Genomic DNA, 18222 nt, shown 5'->3' with positions numbered 1-18222 from the left:
TCTTGGCAAGAATGTTTTCCTCTCTGAAACCAGAATTTCTAGGCCAGCAGAATTTAAGGTTATGGGAACAAGAAGCAGAAATTTTTCTAGTGGGTCACTAGGCATGGTAGTGAGTGGAACTATTCCTTTTTTCACTCCTTGGTTTTTGGACACAGGGATCCTGGCTCTGGGAGAAGGTGAACCATATATTGGATGCTGATTCATAGCATATAGCATCTTCTGGAGAACACCTGTCCCAGTTCTCCAAGGGTGACGACAGCTAATTAGTGTTGTAGCTCTGTCTTCAAAAGGCCATTTTGTCTTTCTGTTGAGCCAACTGCTTCAGGATGGTAGGGAACATGGTAAGACTAGTGGATTCTATGATCTTGGGCCCACTGTTGTACTTCTCAGGTATGATGTGAGTTCCTTGGTCAGAATCAATATTGTATGGAATAGCAAGGTGGTGGATAAGGCATTCTGTAAGTCCACAGATGATAGTTGGAAGAAGCACTACATGCAGGAAAGCCAAATCCATAACCAGTTTAAGTATCTATTCTAGTAGGGACAAAGTGTTACTATTTCTATAGAAGATGTGGTTGAATGTAGTCAGTCTGCTACCAGGTTGTTAGCTGGTCACCTCAGAATGGTGTCATAACTGGGGCTCAATATTGGTTGCAGATCTGGCACTTAGCAGCATTTGTAGCTAGTTCACCCTTGGTGACTATCAGTCCATGTTTTCAAGCTCGTGTATAATCCTCATCTCTGCCACCATGGCCTCTTTGTTTATGTGTCCATTAGCTAATGACAGAGATGGCTAGGGAAAGAGGCTTTATCTGCTTGACTATTGAACTCCTCCAGCTGAAGTCAACTTTTGATGAACACTTACATGGGACACTAAGTATCTTCACATTCCTCACCCATTTGGAGAAATCTGTCCACATACTTCTTCCCCAGATGTTTTTCTTACTAATCTTCTAATCATGCTTTTTCCAAGTCCTAACTGTTCAGCCAATTCAATGTCTACAAACCATGAACCAGTGAGCAATCACACATCTGACCATTTCTCCTTCTGTTCAAAATACCGTGTGTACTGCCTGAAGTTCTGCCCTCTGAAGATTTCCTGTCACTGACGACTTTCAGGGTTGTCCCAGAAAGAGGTGGTCATGCTGCAGCTGTCCACTTCTGGGTGGTGCTTGCATAATATGCAGAACACCTGTAGACCAGGCCATAGTCTTGTCTTCTCTTAGTTGATCGGTCGTATGAGGCTGTATATAGGTGCATGCTTGGGAGCAGGTGGCGTTGTGACAGGAGTAGAAACCGTAGGCATTTGGATAACTTCTTGGATAACTTGCTTGTGCCTTCAGGACCTGCTTAGGCCTGATCATATCTATACCACTTCTATTGGGTAATGGATTGCTACTGTGCATGTCTTATTTCATGATATGATCGGTAAGATAATACCCAGCTCATGATGGGCAGCTTGGATCACATTGTAACTTGGTGATCCATTGTCAAATGTTCAGTTTCCACTAAAGCCCAAGCAGGCCAAGAGCTGTCTCTCAAGGGAGAATAGTTATCTGCAAATGATGGTAGGCCCTTGCTCCAAAATCCAAAGTATCTTCTGTGATTCACCTATAGAGTCTGCCAGTGGTCCAAACAGCATCCCTATTTGCCACTGACACCTCAAAATATCATCAGCTCTGTTAGATCATATGGTCCAAATGGTGTGTGTAGCGCACACAGCAGCCTGGACCTGTTAAAGAGCCTTTGCCTGTTCCAGGCCCCACTCAAAGCTAGCAGTTTTCTGAGTCATTTGGTATACAGGCTGAATTAACACACCCAAGTGTCTCCAGAATCAATATAGGCCCAATAAACATTGTGCTTCTTTCTTGGTGGTGGAAGGGGCCAGATGCAATAACTTATCCTTCATCTTAGAAAGAATATCTCTTTATGCCCCATAAAAGTAGACTCCTAAGAATTTCACTGAGGTAGAAGACCTTTGAATTTTGACTGGATTTATTTCCCATCCTTTGATTCACACATGTTACCAACACGTCAAAAGTGGTTGCTCACTTGGTCCAGTCAGCATAATGTCACCAATATAGTGAACCAATGTCATACTTTGCAAAAGAGACAGATGATCAAGATCCCTTAGAAGTAAGTTAAGACTCAGGGTTGGAGAGGTGATAGAGCCCTCAGGGAAAACGGAAAGGAATACTGCTGGCCTTGCCAACTGTGAGCCAATTGCTTCTGGTGGGCTTTATGGACAGGCAGGTACTGAGAAAAAGTTATTTGCTAGATCAATAGCTGTATACCATATACCAGGAAATGTGATATTCTGCTCAAATAAGAACACTGGTACAGCAGTGCAGTCAGAGTTACTACCTGATTTAGTTTTAGATAGTTAACTGTCATTCTCCATGTCCTCCTGTCTTCTGCACTGGCCAGATAGGAGAGTTACAGGGAAATGTGGTGGGAACCATTACTCCTATATCTTTTCAAGTCCTTGATGAACTAATTTCTGTAGTTCTTCCAGGGATGGGATACTGTTTTTGATGAACTGTTCTCTCTGACAGAGGCAACTCTAAAAGACTTCCATTTACCCCTTCTAACCACAATAGCCCTCACTACACAGGTCAGGGGACCAGTGTGGGCATTTATTCTGCCAGCTTCTAAGAATATCTATTTCAATTATACATCTGGGACTGTGGAAATAACCAAAGGATGATGAGTTCAGGGATGTGCCGTACCCACTGTGAGTCAGACTTCAGCCAAAACTCCATTAACTACCTGACCTCCATAGGGCCCTACTTTAATTGGAAGGCCACGATGCTTCTTGGGGTCTCTTGGAATCAGTGTCAATTCATAGCCAGTATCCAATAGACCCTGGGAAGTCTGATCGTTTCCTTTCCTTCAATGTAAAATTAACTGTGTAAAAGGCTGTAGGGCTCTCTGGGAAAGGACTGGAGAACGTTTAACAGTAAAACTCTTAGGTATTTTATCAAGGTCTTTTTTTTCAGGGGAAACTGATAGTCTGTCCATTCAAGGGATTCTGGTTTGGCTAGAAATTGGCTTATGGGATGATTTCTTTTTGCCATGATCCAATGTAGACTTTATTAGTTTGAGAATTTTTCTGCTTTCATCAAACAAAAATGCAATCGGTTTCCTAAAACGTTTTATGCCTGGACATACCATGATTGATTAGTTAGTAGCAAAGGTCCATACGAGTCATACCACTGTAAAAGTCAGATTGACTACCTACTACAGGTCAGACCATTATGGACATAGTTTTGTCTATGCTGCCCAATACCATAAATACAATCACATTGTCTTTGGAGATTCAATGCTGCTACCTGGCCCCAGGCTACCTCAGGGCTCAATTAAACCCACTGAATTTAATTCAGTCAACTGAACAGCAGCACTTCAGATCCTCAGGTCTGACACACGGGAAAGGGTGACAACAAAGCGCTTCAAATGTGCTGGTGCCCCTCTCAGCATTTTTGGTCTTACAGGACTAGTGAGGGTCAATATCTTCAAGGACTTCCCAGGAGGATTACATCTTACACAGCACACTCTTGAGAATCTGAGGGTTCAAAGTTCTCAGCTTCCATAGGGTCCTCCCACCTGTCTCCATACCAAGTATAGGATCCTATTCTTTACCAGTTAATGCCCTTAATTTTAACACCTTCTGAGGCTGGGACTTGAACTTTGTTTGTAATTAGTTAGTCTTATAATGGGGGCTTTGGTTTGATTTTTCTGCAACTTGAACTCTATGGCTGCTGGAGAGAGGATCTCTTCCAGGGCATACTTAGAAACCTTTATCAGTGGTCCTCAACCTTCCTAAAACTGTGGCTCTTTAATACACTTCTCATGTTGTGGTAAACCCCAACTATAAAGTTATTTCATTGCTACTTTGTAAGTGTAATTGTGCTGCTGTTATGAATTGTAATGTAAATATCTGATATGCAAGGTATCTGATATGTGACCCCCAAAGGAGTTATGACCCACAGATTGAAAACCACTGCTTTAGACTATTTATGTATGCCTAGAGTTGGTCAGTTTTATTGCTGAGTTCACTATATTCTAAGATGCTAGAAGTTGACTAATTTTATTATGAAGCTCAATTCTTTTCCATTGTCAATTTTTCCATTGATTCTAGGGTCAACTGACCAGTGTTATCCTTTTCCTCATTTTTCTACAAATTGTCCAAAGTTTTATATACAGAGTCACCAAATCCATTGCCTCTCACAATTGGTGAATCAGGATAATCAAATGTATTTGTCTTCTTAGTTTGTAAAATAGTTCACATTGTGGACTTTCATCATACAGGACTCTCTGAGCTTCCAGGAAAGGCTTCAGTAACTAAGTGAGATGCCTATTTCAGATAGATACTTAAAAGATTTATCCTTATATATATATTTTTTTTGCTCTAGAACTACTTCTGGTACCAAAATCTGTCAGAGTTCTCTAGAACTCTATGGATGGATGGATAGGATAGATCCATCCATCCATCCATCCATCCATCCATCCATCCATCCATCCAGGAGATATATTAGAATGTTTTACAGGCTGTTGTCCAGCTATTCCAACAATGACCGTCTACAAATGGAAGGTACAAGAATCTAGAAGTTGTTAAGTCATTGAAACCTGATGTTTCAGCTGGTCATTAGTGTACACCTGAATCCCGAAGAAGTATGCTCTAATGCCAGTAAAGGACTCAAGATCCAGGGCAAGCAGCCAAAGAGCAAGTTTCCTTCTTCCATGTCCTTTATATAGGCTTCCAGCAGAAAATGTCTAGATTAAAGGTAGATCTTCCCACTCACAAGATCTGGATAAAGATGTGTTATCTTCATACCCTGCAGATCAGGATTAGAAGTAGAAATGATTTAATAAAGAAAAAAAAATCTCTCACAGATATACCCAGCCATTTGGGTTTTAATTAATTCTACATATAGTCAAGTTGACAACTAAGACTAGCCATCACACTAATCCTCCTGAAAAGCTGCATATAATCTTATTACTCAGGAAGCCAAGGCAGGAGGGTTGTTCTATGCTTGAAGCCAGTCTGGTCTCAATAGAGAATTCCATGCCAGCCAGAGCTACACAGAAAAACCCTAACTCAAAGCAAAACAACAGCAAAAACACGTCCCTCCACCAGCGCGCATGTGCATACACACACACACACACACACACACACACACACACACACACACACACATCCTGAAATGCTGTGTACATTTCTGCTAGGAAGAAGTGTAAGAGTGACATTAGATGAAAGTGAAATCAAAGATAATAGCCTTTTGTTATAAGGGAGACTCCAGTGTGTAATGGCTTTTTGACATAAATGTATAATGTCAACATGGAAGCAGTTTACAACCTGGAATAGACTACTGTTTATTCCTTAGGTTTCATTAAATACTTGCATGAAGTATTTAATGGGATCTTAGGCCCATTCTTGTTTATATTTCTGACCCTCTTGTTTGAGAGGCACTTTTCCTCATGAATGTCCCCTCCAGCCTTCCTCCTTGGCCTTTCAGACTGGTTATGAAACCCATGCTTGCTGTTGAGTGTCCTCAGTGCATGCTGCTTAACTCATTCCTTCTTTCCCCTCCTGCTTCACCTAAAAGCAGCCTTGAATTTAAATATGTGTACTGCCCTTACCATAAGGCCTAGATAATTAAAAACTTGGATATTATTCCCTTTCTTTCCATAAGTCCTGAAGAAAAATTAAGAGTTTTGAAAATAATCTTGAGCTTCTCTTTGGGGTTGATGATAGCTGGTCTCCTCCTTACTCTCTCCTGGGCTGAAGGCCTTCCAGAGTTGATAGTAGCTGATGCCTTTCACTCACATTCTCTTCTATGGCTTTTCTGTTTCTTCTTCATTGTTCTCACATGGAGAAATAGGAGTATGTTTGAAAATAATGACAGTTTATTGTGTCTCAGTATGAACTAACTAAATGAGCCAGTGCGTATCCAAGAATGTACAATCACTCCACCTGGTAGCTGGTGTGCTATAACTCCCATGTACTTTTTTGAATTTGAGTTTACCTGCCCTCATGCTAAGAATCATTCAGAGGTGGGATGGCTGTTACTATTGTCCTTTGGGATGTCCTGCCTAAAATGGGGAATATTTACCTCATAGGATAGTGGTGAATTTTAAAGTCAACTTTGGTAAAGTCTCTAATGTGGTGCTTGGCACATAGTAGGGTGTGTTAATTTTTCTCCCTTCCCTGCAGGGCATTCACCTGCTCTCCCTCTACGATTTTCATAACACAGTTTTTACTTGGAACCAGTCTTCTGCCAAGAGTCTCAGTTTGGTTGTGTACTCCTACAACTACTATTTTTGGCTTGGCTTCTTCTCCAGCCACACAGTCGCCTATTGTACCAGCTAGTTGATGTAAGTCTCCAACCTCAGAGGAACCTTGTTACTTACCAGTAAGCTGTGTTTCTCTGACAATGTGCCATCCTTGGTAACTTGTTTTTCTTTACCACTGTTGATGAATTATCTGTAATAATGTCTTGTGTAATCCTGAAATTGGAGCTAGAATTAGAAACTTAAGCTGCTAAAGTAGGCCTCCTAGAGGTATAACTGAACAGGCAAAAGTGCTCTGGAGACTCTTGAGATCAACAGCTTTTGCACTGTTCTGAGCGATGTGAGTATTAAAAGCATTGAGGGTGAAACACGTTCAAACACAGTAAAGTTGCTAAGTAACTGGAAGTTTTGTGCATTTTCTGTAAGTCAGCACATAGCATTTCCTGACTTGTTTTACCTGCAAATGCTGCGGCATTCCAGTGTCCTTTCATAGGTGAGAGGATATGGTTGTAACCTGGCTAGAGGCCGTGTGGGGTAGGATCAAGGTGCTGCAAAGCTCAGAGCTCAAGTTCATCCTCCACATAGGTGTTCTTTCTCAGAGCTTGGAAGGAACTGAGCTTTCTGTCACAGCGAATCAGCAGACATAGTCTGTTGACACCGTAAACTTACGTTTGGAGACACTGCCTAATACTGTTTTGAGGTAGAAAGGTAAAATCGTACCTCTCTCCTGAGATGCTCTCACCCTTACAGAGCTTGTGTTTCATCCCTTGCTGACTTGTGGATGACTCAGAATTTTGAAGTCATGGGTACCAGATATGGGTCAGAGGTATTGGACTGGAGGTGTCATTTGTGCTATAGCCTGTGCCTTCCTGTTTTCTGTGCTTCTATAAGCTCCTAACTTTCATTTAGTATAGCTAGAAAGTTTTCTGCAAATCAGTCTTCCCCTTATCTAATGGTTGAAAAGAATATTTTCTGTCTGACTTAAACATGATGTTGGATTCATGTGCTCACATAAGTAAGTTAGGGCTGGAGAGCCAGTCTGTCTCTCTAAGCTATAAAGACAGCTTCTATGTAGAATTAATTTATCCCTGCCAAATATAAAACAAATATAGTAACTTTTTTAAGAAATGAAAATTGTTTTATATTTAAGATTATTGGATAGTATGTGATGCTTTATTGAGTAATTAAAATCATTTTCATACCTGGATTTACCTAGTTAGGTTGAAGGACAGGAAGATGTGCTAGGGATAGAGTAAGAGGAGAGTTGTTGGCAATGCCCTCGTGACCTCACTGGGTGTGGTCACATTCCACATAGCAGATACTATAAGGCTCTTTAGTGACTCTTCCCTGTGAGCTTCTGAGAGCAAAAACTAAAGCACAATAAATTAAAGAAGTTCTTGGATGTTACAGATAGACATAGCTTTTAGTCCTGCCTTCAAAGTTCACTTTCTTACTAGGAAGATTTAACTTCTGGCCCCTAGTCCCATTTGTGGTTTGTGATGTTAAAATTACACCTTAAGGTCATAATAAGAACTATTTATGATCATGAATATAAGCAGTTACTTAGTACAGTGGCTGGAACACACTATGTGATCAATAAATACTAGTTCCTGTTGTTATTGGATTAGCAAATGGAGGGATGAGGATCTGTGTTTGAAGCCAGTTAGTAGGAAAGAAAATATTAATAAGCCATTAACACCTTATTTACTTGGCTTTGAGCTTTTGGTATTATTTTTCCTTTGCCTTTTTGGAAAACACATTAGTAGACATCACTATCTTAGTTGTTTGGAACTGCTTTGTCCGTCACTTTTGCTTCTCTTAGGAAGGAGTCATCTTTTTGTGGCAGCGAGCACTGTGATGGTCAGAGCAGAACTGAGGGCTCTATACATGAGTACACATGAGTACACATGTAGGCTTATGTGACCCGTGTGTGAGCAGTCTCTCCTCATCCAGTCCCAGTCTTGCTGACTTGGAAACACCCTACATCAATCTCAGACACTGACTCTGTATATTGTGTGTACATATATGACTGCTAGGGGTTCAATTTATTCTGTTCTATTTATATTAGTTATAAATCATCAATACATATCTGAGGTATTTTTGAGACGGCCACGGAGGCCTGACATTTGAGAATAGAACTCTTAAGAAAAGCTGGATTCCTTATCAGGATAGAAAGCAATGTGGCTATTAGGGCACAGATTTTTACTATATTAGAATCAAAGTTGCAAAAATTTTAATAATTTTTAACCAACAGTTTTGTTCAAGTCACTGTGATAAGAAGGCATTACATCACAATGTAATTAGCAGTTTTTCCCTATGTGATAGAGGAGAAATAGTGTGCTATGAAATCTGATAGACTGCCTCAGTTGTGAGACAGGATTCCTGTGAGATTACAGTTGAGTAGTCTGTCTTGCCTTGGGCCAACAATTTCAGGAAGGAGAGACTCCAGGAGTGACCAAGGCTACAACAATTTCCTCACTCAAGGCCCACACCCCACACACCTATAAAGGGTCACAGCTAGCTTTGCCCCCCTGGCAGATCCTTCAGTTTCTTCCTCTGGAGAGGAGTTGTCCTTCGCTATGTGCACTAATAAACACAGTTATTAGAAGTCTGTTGTTAGAAGTCGAATTCTGTCTCTTTCTGATGCCCCAGAAAGCTAACATTAAATCATCATTATCATAAATAATATGAAATGACATGTTAAGGGACAGAAGGTGTTTTATAGAGGTGAAGTATCATGGCAGTGAGTCAGAACAGTGAGCATAGTCAGGCTTGCTGTTTACACTCCATGTATGATCTTGAGCAAGCTGCTTGTCCTTTCTCTACCTTAGTTTTCTCACTGCAAAGTGGGGGAAGTGTCTTCAAATAGTGTGCTGTAATAACTATGATAAAACATTTACCGTGCTTAATGTAGTGCCTTACATGTGAACAGTTAGATGTTACAGAATTAATTAGAATGGTTTTTGCAGTTGAAACTCCTGTGTTACTCTGAATTCATTATTTGATAATATTATATAAAATATGACATTTTTAAAAAGCAAGAGAAAAGGTTTATATATACCATAGTGATGTCTGCCTTAGCATTCACAGCACCTTTTAGTCTGAGGCAGGAGGATTGTAAATTTGAGGACATCCTGGTCTACAGATTAAGTTCAATAACAGAACCTCATCTCAACAAATAAAGAAAAAGGTCAATGTAATTCATAATTTTAGGACACAAAATATGTTCTAACCTGTGTGCTTGGGTGATCAGAATTAAGTATATACTTAAGTGTTTAGAGAAAGGGTGTCACAGATCAGATTTCTAGGTTAATATGAATATAGTTTTTGATTCTAACTGTTAATGGTAAGTATGAGAAAGCTGGAGAAGTTTAAAAGCTTGCAAAAGATGGAGAATGTCTAAGGAGACACCGTAGAGAAAAGAGGATTCTTTTTGGATTTTATGAACCCTTCCATCATAAGAATGATGTTCAGAGTTACTTAAGAATGCAGCATCTGTTCACAGTATAAATGACCGTAGCTTAAGGCTGATCTTTTTATTTGTAAGAGGAAGTTTTTATTTATTTGTGTTCTGTTTTAGTGTTCAGTGACCAGTGACTTGGATTTTCCAGCACAAGTCATCCCGTTAAAGACCCTGAATGCAGTTGCATCGGTGCCCATAATGTATTCTTGGTCTCCCTTACAACAGAATTTTATGGTATGTAAGTAATGTAGCTTTTGCTTGCTTGGTAATGTATTTAAATAAGAAACATAGCAATTTCTTGTTGTGATAAGGAAAAAATAATTTAAAAAAGCCATCAAAATGATAGCACTTGGACTGATTTTTTAAAATTAATAGTTAAAAGCCATTTAATTTTTTTAATGCATTTTCCACAAGAAAAGTTGAAGTAAACACATTTAAAGATGATGTTTATAGTTCTTATTCTTTAAAATTCCCCTCTGACCTCATCAAACAGTTTTCAGGAAAAGGTTAAGATAGTGGCACACTTTTAGTTTGAGGCCAGTCTGGTCTGCATATGGAGTTTTTGGACAGCCAGAGCTACACAATAGAGATCCTGTCTCAAAAAAAAAAACAAACCATATGTATGTGCATACATACACACACACACACACACACACACACACACACACACACACACACGTAATAATGTATACTAGGAACTACTCTTAGGATTTATAAAGCACAAGTTAGGTCATTGTGTCTGCAGAGAACACTAGTTCAAGCTTTGACAATGCAATGCTCATATTTCTTTATGGAAATAGAATGAAGGGAAGTAGAGTAAAAGAAATTGAAGAGTATATTCTTGACTTGTATTGTTAAATTAAAATACACAGTTTGGGGCTAGGGAGATGGCTTCATGCATGTATGCATGAAAAAGTCTGGCATGGAGGTATATAGGTATATATACAACGTTGGGGAGGTGGAGAAAGGCTCCTTGGCCAGCCTTGCCTAATCAGTAGTCTCTAGGCCAATTAACTCAAGGTGGATAGCTTCTGGTCCTGTACACATTCACACTCACATAGACCCACATATACACACACTAACACACACTTAAGAAAAAAAAAGCACCATAGCTTTACTCATTTGATGTATATAATAAAATGCTGAGAGAATTTCTTGATGAAGTTAGAGAATTGCTGTTCAGAATTGCTTGTTAGAGACTGATGGTTTTTTTAAATACTAGACATTTATAATTAGTGACTTTTCTTACACTTCTAACCGTGGCAGTTTTAAAGCTAAATTTCAGGTATTCTTATAAAGTTGAAATATGTGTGCATTTAAGGCTTTACTAAGAAATACTACAGTTGAGAAACATACTGACACCTTCAATGAGGCTTCATATTTTCAGATTTATATTGTGGACCTTTCTAAGCCCATCTCAGCTCTGAAATAAGGACACAGAGACCTAGTTATATTTATATAAGGTCTGTCACACAGCTGGTTGTTTCTCTTCAGTTTCACATGTCCAACTTCTTCAGAGCCTAGGTGGCGATTCTTTCTGTGCCTGACTCTTTCTCAGAATTCCTTTCTCTGAGAAAGAATTTCTCTGCTGGGGTCCTACCATATATTCTACCTTTTGCTATAGGCTATAGGCCTTTTATTTTAACCAATCAGAAGGTGCCTTAGGCAGGAAAGGAAGGACAGAGACACATCTTCACACAGTGCATATAAACATTATCCCTGTATAGATTGGAATTGTGAAAGACTCTTAAGGGTTCTTTTTGTTGTTGTTTGTTTGTTTATTTTTGTTTTTTAAGTTGCCAGTGGGAAGTTTAGATCATTTGAAGACCTTCCTGGTCACTGACCAAAACAAATTAGATGATTATTATGCGTAGCGTATACTTTGGGGAGCAAAGGTGTGAGAAGACATAATAGCCAAATATTTAATTTTGGCTTACATTCAAAGAACTAGATTTGGTTTAGATGGAAATTGTACACACAAAGTGAAATGAAACTTGAGGTGAGTGTGCTGATATTCTGAACCTGAGTAATATATACATTAGAAACTATACAAACTCTATATTTTCCTTTTATTACTCATATTTTGCTTTGTCTCAAGTTTTGTTTCTTTATTTAAACTTCTGATAACAAATTCAAAATTTGTTGTCTAGTGATGATTTGAAAACATTTAATCTTCCTGTTTCTTAGTTGCCTTATGGTCACTTGTGTGTTTCATGGCCTTTTGCAGTGTGTTCTTTCTTGTTGTTTGTTATTATAGTCTGATCCGAGGCTTGTAATACTTGAAATGTTGTCTTTGTCCTCTAGTGAGTCTTCACCAGTGTGTCCTGTTTTTCACAGTTAACTTTCTAAAACTCAACATTTAACCAATGCCTTCTTCAAGGGCTTTTTCAAGTAAGCCTACCCTAACTTAGTGGTTTGGTTTTTGTTTTTTGTTATTTTTGACACATGCTTCAGGACTATCCAGTCTTGTATAGTTGCTGTCATGTGCATGGGTTGTATAATTTTCTTCCTTCTATGCTTGAGTTTTGTCCTCTGTGTTTTCAGATATTCTTGTCCCCCAACATTTTCTTTGGCCCTTCCCAGCTGTTTGTTACACTTTGATGTAGCTTTACTTACCTTATTTACTAGCATAATCAACTTTGATGTATGACTTGTTCATCAAATTATTGAAATATTTTCTGTTGCTGTAGAATATTTTGATTTTACAAGTATAAATCCTTTTGGCATAGAATGACAAGACCGTTGATAGATTTTCATCAGTATCAGGTTTTTTTCCCCTTGTTGTTGTGATAAATCACCAAGACCAAGGCAACTTATAGAAGCAAGAGTTTATTTGGGCTTATGGTTCCAGGGGTATAAGAATCCACCATGGCAGCCAGAGGCGTGGTGGCTGGAACATGAAACTAAGAATCACCTCTTCAACTGAATCACAAAACAGAGTGGGGAACTGGGAGACCCAGTTGGAAGTGGAGTGAGCTATGGAATCTTAAAAGGTTATCCAGTGACATACTTCTTCAAGCAAGGTTGTACCTGGTAAACCTTCTCAACAGTGCTGCCAGCTAGGAGCCAAGTGTTCAACTCCATGAGCCAGTGGAGGGCGTCTCTCACTCAGATCTCCAGAGCAGCCCTAGATGTTTACTGTATTGAGTATTTTAATTCCTAGATCAACAAATAACGTTTTTACAAACTCTTTGCTGATGAGTATTTATAGTTTATTTGGATAATCCACATATCATCAGATCTACTACAGGTACCTTCCATTTTAGTATCTGCAATAGGAGTGTCTTAAACTTGAGGTCTCATGTAACCTGCAGAAGTTTCCTTTCTTAGCAGTTCCTAAAAGAAGAGTTGCATATTAGATTAAGGGTAGTTACAATAGTTAACAGTTTGCTCTACAGATCTGGATAAAGACAAGTACTCAAGGAAAATACTGTTTTTAGTTACCTCATTAACTTTTTTGTGTTGTACCAGGAATTAAGCTCAGTGCTCAGTTTTCACATCAAGAGCTTAAGTTTTAAGTTTTATGTGTATGTGTGCCATGTAGCGACACACACACACACACACACACACACACACACACACACACATTTATATCTATGTGTTTATCATGACAAATGTGTGGGGGTCAGAGGACAACGTGTGGGGAGTTAGTTCTCTGTCTATCACACGGGTCCCAGGGATTGAATTCTGGTTGTCAAGCTTGGCAGCAAGTGTCTTTACCTGCTGAGCCATTTCTTTGACTTTCAAGTTTTAAAAAAATATTCAAATTCTAATTTAAAAATTAGAATACATCTGGTTTTAACTTTTTTCTTTCTTTTTTTTTTATTTTTAGGTGGAAGATGAAACTGTTTTACATAACATTCCTTATATGGGGGATGAAGTTCTGGATCAGGATGGCACTTTCATTGAAGAACTAATAAAGAATTATGATGGAAAAGTGCATGGAGACAGAGGTGTGCTATATGTATATTCTCTTTAGTAGGGGGTTCTTAGGATTTTCTTGTTGCCATGACAGTGGAAACTCTTAAAACGCAAAGCATTTAATTGGGGTTTGCTAACTGTTGAGAGGTTTAGTCCATTATCGTCATGGAAGGAAGCATGGTGGCACTCAGGCAAGTATGGTGTTGGAGAAGGAGCCCAGAGTTCTACTACATCTGGATGGCAGGCAGCAGGAAGAGAGAGTTACACTTGATGCAATACTAATTTTCTGGGGTGTTGCTGTGCCCCCTTTTACTGCTTAATATCTATTGGAGGTTTCTGCCCCATTTTTGTCCATATAGTTCCCAAGTAATTGACATAGAAGCAGTTTAAATTTATTTACAGGCTATAATCCTAGACTAGGCAGATTCTGAGTTCTTGTAATCCATATCCGAGCGACAGGCCCTGTGTACTGTCAGTTTGCGTTCTACCCCAACTTGCTCTGTACCATGTGTGTTCCAGGACCAGCTTCTCTTGGCCACATGCTCATTGTCCATCCGGCCTCCTGGACACTTCTCTCTCATCTTTCCCTTCTTCCTCCTAGTCTCTCTTTAAATCTTCCTTGATTGTAAGTCCTGCCTTCTTCTCCTTTATACCCAGTCATAAACCCCAGCCATTTTTTGATCAGGGATTATTGGGAGACATTCTTTGCAGTACCTATGTTAATACAGTGCCCCAAGATCCAGTTGCAGTCTGGACCAGGGCATAGAACTCAGGTTCTAAATTCCCAGGTCACAAGACCAACCCCATCAGACACTGAGTCTGCCTTAAGCACCTAAAACCTCAAAGCCTGGCCCCAGTGACACTCTTCCTCTAGCAAGGCTACACATACTCCAATAGTGGCATACCTCCTAATCATGTCCCTCCCCGTGGGCCTGTCAACACCATTTTCATTCAGACTGTCATAGATGGAGTTGCTAAAGACTTAAGGTTTCTTAAACATAGAGTTTGAAAAAAAAAAAACTCTTTTAATAATAAAATTAACTTTTGCTGTTGAATAAAGAGCTAGTTGGGGCTTACAGGCATAAAGGTTTAGTGTTTCTTTAGTTTTTCAATCTGAGGATCTTATTTGCTAATTGGTAATCATCAGTAACTGGTCATAAACTGTAGCAGCAACAACACATAGATTTTATAGGAATAGTGTATGTGTATATGGTAAGCTTTCAATAATAGTAAACCTAAGTTTAAAGTTCTGTTTATAGGACATGTGTTTCACGAAGCCTCCCTGCTCAACAGTGTCTTTCCTCAGGGTAGCCAGAGCCTATTAAATTGAGTTATCAAAATCCTAGATTCAGATTTCTGTGTACAGGAGGCTCTCTTGATATCTGAGCAAAGGGAGATGTGATCATGTAGTGAAAACAGGATTGAAGCGGTCAGTCAGTGCACAGATTGTGAAGAGGCTAAAGCCACAGGTCCTTGAGGATTAAAGGAATAATAATGCCCTGGGCCAGCTAGAGAGGTGATTCCTGAGAGACTGACAGATACTGAAGGTAAATGCTCTCTTTTCTTTGGTGGCTATGAAATTGATCTTGACTGTCCTTACCTGCCCCTCAGGTTATAGTGCTGATAAGCCTTTGCTATTCTTCCAGATTAGAAAAACATATACATAAACTTTTGTCATTACCCTTTTCCCTCTGTTTCTGACGTTTGGTTTTTAGAATGTGGATTTATAAATGATGAAATTTTTGTGGAGTTGGTCAATGCTCTTGGTCAGTATAATGACGATGACGACGACGACGATGGAGATGATCCCGAGGAAAGAGAAGGAAAGCAGAAAGACTTAGAGGATGCTCAAGATGGTAGGTTTAACACTAGTTTATTTGTTTGTTTGTTTGTTTGTTTGTTTGAGCCTTATATAATTCTTTAAAAAAAAAGTATCAGGCAGGCTCATTGGGTAAAGGTACTTACCACCAAGCTTGATGAATGGAGTTTGATCCCTGGAACCCACTCTGGAAGAAAAGAACTGACTCTCCTAAGTTGCTCCTGATCTTCACACCAGTATACTGTGGCATACATACAACCATACAATCCATATAAATATGTAAAAACCACCCGTGCATGGGTAGAGCGTACCCTCCCTTTTGTTAAGTGTTATATCTTAGTACTATGATCAGATATAGTCTCTGTACCATTTCATTCTCCACTGGAGCTTCTTTGTTTCCTTTGCCTAGCAAAAGGACATAATCTTTTTTTGGACTTTGCTGATCAGTTATCATAATTATCTTTATAATAATATATATCATGTATACTAACCTCATATGTACCAACTTACTTATCCTTCCACAGCGTAGGTGTTATTATCAGCTCCATTATATATTGGAAATGAGTTTAGAGAGGCTGAAGGCTAAGGAACTTACTTAAGATTGCAACATTGGAAAAAAGAATCTGAGCCCCAAGTTCATAACCTAGGTCTGACTCAAGAGCTGTGCTATTGCCTCTACACTTGTTAAGCGTTACTAGAAAACAGTCCACCCCAAAGTAGAACCCATAATAGTGTCTTCTACTTAGCAAGTTTCTCTAGGGGGGAAATTGCAATTTCAAAAGACATATATTCTTTATAACAGAAACACACCTTAGGAGTCAATAAGTGATTGCTAAGTTCTTCCATGTGATGGACAGATCTGAAAGTGGATTAATGGTCAGCTCTGACACAAAGTTATTAGTTTAAATAATTAAAATTTGGGGGATCTGTCTTCCTGTACTCTTAACATCTCATACTTGAATTTTATATTTGTCTTTCTAGTATTTGACAGGCTTTTCCATTAGAGTGAGTGATACAGGGTTTGATGACACCTGTAATCTCAGCACTTGAGAGTGAAGGCAAGAGAGTCTGAAATTCAAGGTCACCGTTAGCTACATAATGAGTTTCATGCCATCTTGGACTAAACAAGGCAAACCTCTCCCACAGAACAAAACAAAAACCCCAAGCCAGTCATAGTGGGTCATCCTGCTCATACTAGCACTTGGGGGTCAGAGACAATAGAATAGAACAGTTGGCTAGTGAGATGGATCAGTACTTACTGAGCAAGTGTTGATGACCTGAGTTTGATTCCTTAATTCCACCATGGAAGGAGAGCACTGACTCACAGAAGTTCTTCGCTGACCCTCACATGTGCACAATGGTGTGCATTACCCATGTGTCTTCACTCAGGGAGGTGCACATGAGCACACATACATGCACACACGAAAAATAATAAAGTAATCACATCAAAAGTTCAAAGTGAACTTGATCTATTTAGTTGCAGGCCAACTATGGCTACACAGTAAGAGACCTTGTCTCAAAGATTACTCCCTCCCACCACCACCTCTCGTCCCCAAAGTGAACCAAAGTCGACAAGTTCTTAGAAAATCAGCTTTGGTAAGAGACTATGATACAGAGAAAATGAAATTGAAACTTGGTTCTCCCATCTCCTCTCTTATCACAACTCACTGTTCAGATAAAGAAACTTGCCCACCTCGGAAATTTCCTGCTGATAAAATATTTGAAGCCATTTCCTCAATGTTTCCAGATAAGGGTACAGCAGAAGAACTGAAAGAAAAGTGAGTAAGATTTCTTCTTTTTAATTTGGGGCAGTCATGCATGTTATTATCTTGGTTTATTATTTCAGGCATCATCCCCCCCCCCACACACACACACTCTTTCTTGAACTGTGTATTAGAAAACTTTTAGTTCATATTGAGTTCATATATGAGTATTCATGCGCAAAGTTATTTGCCTATGTACAATTTATACTAGTGTATTGTAGGAAACCTTTTCTGGACTCTGGTAGAGGCTTCTATAGTGAATCCAAACTAATGTAATAGCCTCTTCTGCGATGTACCTAAGTTGTATTAATGAGCTTGATTCTTGTTTTCCATGCATAATATATGATAGGTTCTTGGTGCAAGCAGAGATTACTGTAGGTTGGGTATTTTTTTGTTGAGTTTTAGATAAGATAAACTTTTTTTTTAAAAAAAATCAAACCCATGGAAACCTTTTAGAAACTTACTTTCAAAAAAAGTGATTTTTCTTTCTGTTTTACATTCTTTGTCTGATGCCAGATATAAAGAACTCACGGAGCAGCAGCTCCCAGGTGCTCTTCCTCCTGAATGTACCCCAAACATCGACGGACCAAATGCCAAATCTGTTCAGAGGGAGCAAAGCTTACATTCATTTCATACACTCTTCTGTCGTCGATGTTTCAAGTATGACTGCTTCCTACATCGTAAGTGCAATTATTGTACGTTTTCATTTTCTATCTTTGTTGTTTAAATATGTAGTAAAGCAACTTGCTGTCAGTTATCGCAACCAAAATGGACCGACCAATCTTCTAGTCATAGTTGAGAAATACGTTCCATCCCTGTACTGTGACTTTACATTCTTTGAGGAGTCCTCTGACATCTTTTGTACACACTTCACTGCTTCCCACTAACTTGAAGTAAAGGTCAGTGACTCTTCACAAGGCGGTTGTATAATGAAGTCATTATAGTGAAGGAGCTCAGAGCAATAG

General features: G+C 39.2%; 1 protein-coding gene across 1 annotated transcript in view; it reads left to right on the top strand.

Annotated features, from left to right (window-relative positions):
- The window catches only part of Ezh2 (enhancer of zeste 2 polycomb repressive complex 2 subunit), a 53953-nt gene that overhangs the window by 19022 nt on the left and 16709 nt on the right, over positions 1-18222 (top strand). Inside the window, exons 4-8 of the mRNA XM_028784510.1 lie at positions 9872-9988; positions 13587-13707; positions 15391-15531; positions 17170-17272; positions 17774-17937. Coding sequence (XP_028640343.1) covers positions 9872-9988; positions 13587-13707; positions 15391-15531; positions 17170-17272; positions 17774-17937 — 646 coding nt within the window. The remainder of the gene's footprint in view (positions 1-9871; positions 9989-13586; positions 13708-15390; positions 15532-17169; positions 17273-17773; positions 17938-18222) is intronic.

The sequence above is a fragment of the Grammomys surdaster genome, unplaced genomic scaffold (genome assembly GCF_004785775.1).
Source record: "Grammomys surdaster isolate TR1022 unplaced genomic scaffold, NIH_TR_1.0 123861, whole genome shotgun sequence".
NCBI classification, from domain to species: Eukaryota; Metazoa; Chordata; class Mammalia; order Rodentia; family Muridae; genus Grammomys; species Grammomys surdaster.
Note: the sequence above shows the minus strand (reverse complement) of the source record. Positions and strands in the feature narration are given on the sequence as shown.